Source organism: Bufo bufo, chromosome 4 (genome assembly GCF_905171765.1).
Source record: "Bufo bufo chromosome 4, aBufBuf1.1, whole genome shotgun sequence".
NCBI classification, from domain to species: domain Eukaryota; kingdom Metazoa; phylum Chordata; class Amphibia; order Anura; family Bufonidae; genus Bufo; species Bufo bufo.
Genome location: NC_053392.1, coordinates 107,824,541 through 107,829,995, shown reverse-complemented (window position 1 = coordinate 107,829,995; position 5,455 = coordinate 107,824,541). Strand labels below are relative to the sequence as shown.

Here is a 5,455-nt window from a genome sequence, read left to right as displayed (position 1 = left end):
ATGCCCGGGAATCCAAGATGGCGCCGGCTCAGCCACACAAGGCCAGCACACAGGACAGATCGGAGGATGAAAGCGACACCGAGGAGCCGCAAGGTAGGGGGGCCCTTCCGATCACCAGGAACTACCTGAAAAATACGCTATGCAAAGCCTTAGAGCCCCTACTGAGCAAAATCGCCACCCTGCGCCAAGACATGAGACAGGTGGGTGATCGAGTGGAAATGCTTGAAAACCACCAGGCCGAGATCCTGGAACACCAGAGGGCCACCACAAGCTCATTTAAAAAATGCAGCACTTACTTCAACGAGCTGCACAATGCTCTTGAGATCAAGAGAACAGGGGGCGCCGGAACAGCCTGCGCCTCAGAGGGATTCCGGAGTCTGTTTTACCTGGCGACATCCCTGCGGAAATTATCTCCCTGTGCTCCTCGTTGCTTGGCCCAGAGTTTACCTGTCACGGCTGTATGTGAGCAACAAGAGCATACACAGTGAATTAGCTACTGACCGGACCCAAACTGGGGAGGATAAAGGGTGTCCCCTGTCAGACCCTAAAAGCTCTCCCTATGCTGCTAAGCACATGTCCAGATCCAGATGGTGGATCGAGACATGCCCGCATACCTAAGGCTGATGACCACTGTAACCCCTACAATAGTGGAAGGGGCACGGCCACCAGTGCCCTGCTCAGAAAATGGACGGAACCGGGGTCGCCTCGGATCCAGTCAGCAAACAAACAGAAACACACCATGTCTGCACACTTAACTAAAGGAGCTGCAGCAGCAGTGAAAACAGATCCAAAGTCAGCAGACAATATCCGAAGTACTTGCTTCAGCAGAACTCAGGTCCATTGAAAGATATCACACAAGTGAAGATACTCAAGCGAGAGATACAGCTCAAATGAAAAGTATAATCCGCACCCTACAAAGGAGGAGGGGTGATTTAAAGGCAGAGAAATCAAACACAGGAGGGACAGCTGGGAGGAAGGAAACAGAAAGTAAAGACCTCAACACAGGGGCGGAGAAACAGAGCAGAGAGAACTCCTCCAAGCTCTAGTAGTGACATCATCACAGGGGTGGAGAAACAGAGCTGTGAGAACGTCTCAAAGCTCTGGTAGTGACAGTACCCCCCCCCTCTACGGGTGGACTCCGGACACCCAGGACCCACCTTCTCAGGATGAGCCAGTATCTGCTCAGCAAGTTACACACACAGGCCGATGTACTACTTAACCAGAGCAAGGTTTATTACTCGGAACATTATGGCATTCTTACATGGAGGAGTCTTATTCCAAACAGCTTCTGTCCTTATCAGATGTAATCCCTTCTCAGCCTCATGTGTCTGCTTCCGGTTCCCCTCACACACTGTCTGACTTCCTGGTACAGCTCCTCCTCCCCCATCATGCATCAGGAGAAAGAGGGTAAAGGTCACAGTGATCTATCACAAACATCACACCTCCTTTCCTTCCCAAAAAAAAAAAAAAAACATAACATGAGAACAAATGTTGAACACATAACATAACAAGGCAAGCGAGATCAGTTCAGCAAGTAGTATCTCCAACTCAGTTCTGTGATTTCCGCAGCACTTCATGAGCCCTTTGTCTCTGTTCCCTGACCTCCAATGTGTCCCGTAAGATTTCAGCACTTTGCCAGCGCGGCGTTTGACGTCTTTGACGGGTAGACTTACGCAGAGGCACAGCACCGGGAGGGATAGAGTCAGTCAAAGGTTCTGGAGATGTCAGTGGGCGTCCCACAGACAAATCAGTCTCTGTAACTCCAGGCACATGTCCGGGCTCCTCAGGAATATGGCCACCAACCGGTTCAGGGTTTGGTTGTAAACTTGTGGGATCATGCCAGACACCATGCCATATGTCACCAGCAGAGTTCAGAGTAGACTCTGGTGGGTGGTTAGAAAGAGGGGTCGGTTTTGTCACTAGTGGTCGGCAAATGCGTTTCCTCAATTGTGAAAGGTGTCGCCGAACACAAATGCCTTCCTCCAGGCGGACAAGGTACATTCTTCTGCCAAGCGTTCCATCAATAACGCCAGGAAGCCAAGGAGGCAAAGCTCTGTAATTCCGAGACCATACAAGATCACCGGCACGGAATCCCAGACGGCCCGGCGGAGGAGGCGTTGGTGACTGTTCCTGCGGACGAACTAAATCAAGTTTGGTGCGGAGATGCCTGCCAAACATAAGAAAAGCCGGTGACAGCCCAGTAGTAGCGTGTTTCGTGTTACGGTACATGATCAAGAATTCCAGCAGCTTCTCTTCTGACAGTCCAACCTGGTCCAGAGTGGACAGTAAGTGCTTCTTAAATGTCTGCACAAATCGTTCTGCCAGCCCATTTGAAGCTGGATGATAAGGAGCTGTTTTGTAGTGTTGGACGCCCAAGCCACTAAGGAAGGATTGAAACTCATGCGATGTAAATTGAGTTCCATTGTCGGAGACTATGGCTGTTGGCAAGCCATATTGAGCAAAGAGCTTCCTTAAGACTAGAATGGTAGCAGCTGAGGTAATAGAAGGCATTTGAAAAACCTCCGGCCATTTTGAATGCGCATCTACCACGATCAAATACATTTTACCCTGGATGGGGCCAGCAAAATCAAAATGGAGTCTGGACCACGGTTCTGTTGGCCATGGCCAAGGTTGCAGGGTTCCTCTCTTTTGGGGTCGCTGGGCTTGACAGCACCCAGGACATTGAGCAACATAATCTTCAATTGCTGTATCCATTTGTGGCCACCAAACATAGCTCCGGGCTCGCTGCTTCATGCGCACCACACCAGGATGGCCTTCATGCAGTATCCTTAGCATGGTTGATTGCAAGTACTGGGGTACAATCACTCTATTGCCCCATTGTAGGCAACCAGCATTAGTCACAAGCTCACATTTTCTGGCAAAGTACGGACGAAATTCACCTGAAACTCTCTCTGGCCATCCAGTCTGAACATAAGAGAATATCTGAGACAGGAAAGGATCTGTGGCTGTATGTCTGGCAATCAGGGAGGTGGACATGCAAGATTGTGGCCTGTGTACTTCCACTACACGTACCTCTCTTAGTGGGTGGTCATCTCTTAGTGGCAATCTGGAAAATGCATCTGCATTTCCATGGGTATCATGGGAGCGGTATCTGATAGAATAAGCATAAGCTCCTAAAAATAAAGCGTACCTTTGTAAGCGAGATGCGGTTGTTGTAGAAATTCCTTTCTGAGGGTTCAGTATTGACAACAGAGGTTTGTGGTCAGTGATAAGTGTGAACTCCCGACCATAGATGTACGCGTGAAATTTTTTTGTGGCCCATACAATGGCCAAAGCTTCCTTGTCAATCTGGGAGTAGTTTTGTTCTGCTGAGGTTAAAGACCTGGAGGCAAAAGAAATGGGGCGCTCCGTGCCATCCGGCATGACATGGGAAAGCACGGCACCCAGTCCATAAGGCGAGGCATCACAAGTCAGGATGACGGGTTTCTTTAAATCATAGTGGACCAGAACTCGAGAAGACAGAATGAGTTCTTTAGAAAGCCGAAAAGCTTCTTCACATTTGTCTGTCCATATCCATTTAGCTCTTGCATCCAGTAAGCGATGTAATGGGTAGAGCTGGTGTGCTAGGTTCGGCAAGAAACGGTGGTAGTAATTTAGGAGGCCAAGGTAGGACCTGAGCTGGGTGACATTCCGGGGGGTAGGGGCATGGGTAAGGGCTTTGACCTTTTCTTCAGTAGTGTGTAACCCATGTCGGTCCACCGTGTGGGCACAAAACTCCAGTTGAGACTTGAGAAATTCGCATTTTGAAAGATTGACACGCAAACCATACTTTTGGAGTCTCTCTAGCACAGCTTCAACATTCTTTCTGTGTTCTTCATCAGTGGGACCAGTGATGAGCATGTCATCCAGTAGACATTGGGTGAAAGGTATTCCTGCCAGTACCTCATCCATGATCCGCTGCCAGATGGCTGGAGCTGGGGCTATGCCAAAAACCATGCGGTTATACTGGAATAATCCTTTATGAGTGTTAATGGTCAACAGATGGCGTGAATCTGGGTGTACCTGCAGTTGCAGGTAAGCTTGCTTTAAGTCTATTTTTGTAAACTTTTGCCCCCCAGCCAGTGAGCCAAATAAATCTTCAAGTCGAGGCAATGGGTATTGATCCACAAGAAGTTGGTTGTTCAGAGCTACCCTGAAATCACCACAAATCCTAATGTCTCCATTCTTTTTCTTGACAGGCACAATTGGTGATGCCCATTCACTTCTATCCACTTTCGTTATGATCTTTTCAGCCAATAGGTGGTCCAGCTCTGCTTCCACTTTTTTTCGCAAGGCAAAAGGTACTGATCTTGCCTTACAAAAACGAGGTGTAGCACCAGGCTTCAAGAGGAGGTGGGCCATCTTTCCTTTTACGGTGCCCAAAGAGTCCTCAAAAACCTCTTTAAAACGTGACTTCAGGGATTCCACCCAATGGTCTACTTTAGAAAGCAATGTACATTGGGCAATGGTAAAAGGAGGCATGCCCAGGGCTTTGATCCAGTCCCTTCCATACAGCGGAGGACCTCCATTCCTTACAACATAAAAGGCGTAGACTTTGACTGCGGTTGCCTAATGTAACAAGGGGTTTTACATAACCCAAGGGCTGTAGTAGTTCCTTGCTGTAGGTTTGTAGTGTGAGCTTTGTAGGTTTTAGCGGCAGGGACAGACCCGATGCTTTTAAATCAGTCCATGAAATGACAGACACAGCTGCCCCTGTATCAACATCCATGGAGACAGGACAGCCATTGAGTGTGACATCCACTTTAATCGCAGGTGTACTCCCAGCTACTTGAAACAGTCCAACATGCTGGACACATGTCTCCTCATCAGAGCTAAAACCGTTATTGTCCATATCCACACGGAATGTCTGTTTACGTCTATCTTTTGTGGTAGTGTTCGGGGAGCGAGAGCTGCGGCAAACGCGCCCAATATGACCAGTCTTTCCACAGCGAAAACAAACGACATCCTTGAACTTGCAAGCAGGCGCACTGTGAGTAGTGTTACCACAACGGTAGCAAGTCGGGGTCCCAGAGACAGAAGAATTAGGGTGGCGAGGTTTAAGCTGAGTGGCAGGAGACGGGCGTCTCGAGTGTTGAGTGATAGCGGTGTGGAATATTTCCTCACCCTGGCTTGCAGGAGTTGTAGGTGGTGCCTTCAGTAGGGTGGCGTCCCGTGTTGCCAACTCCATGACCGTAGCAAGGTCAGTGGCTTTCGTCAGAGTCAAGTCGGGTTCTGTGAGTAACCGTTTCTGTATGGCTGGGTCGCAGAGTCCCATGACGAACATGTCACGGAGAGCCGTCTGTAGGTAGTCTGCAAACTGACAAGTGGCAGCTAGTTTACGTAAAGCAATGATATATGTCTTTATATCCTCCCCGGCCTGCTGCCTTCTACTGTAGAATTTAAACCGCTCTGCGATTTCTAACGGCTTCGGGTTGTAGTGTGTATGTAGCGTCTG

The 5,455-nt window shown here is 49.0% G+C and overlaps 1 protein-coding gene across 1 annotated transcript; it reads right to left on the bottom strand.

The window, feature by feature from the left end:
* Positions 1-1,548: 1,548 nt before the first annotated feature.
* Positions 1,549-4,528, bottom strand: LOC120999027 (uncharacterized protein K02A2.6-like). The gene has a single exon (XM_040429906.1). It carries the CDS (start codon positions 4,480-4,482, stop codon positions 1,549-1,551), a length of 2,934 nt encoding a protein of 977 aa, XP_040285840.1. The 5' UTR covers positions 4,483-4,528.
* Positions 4,529-5,455: the final 927 nt, after the last annotated feature.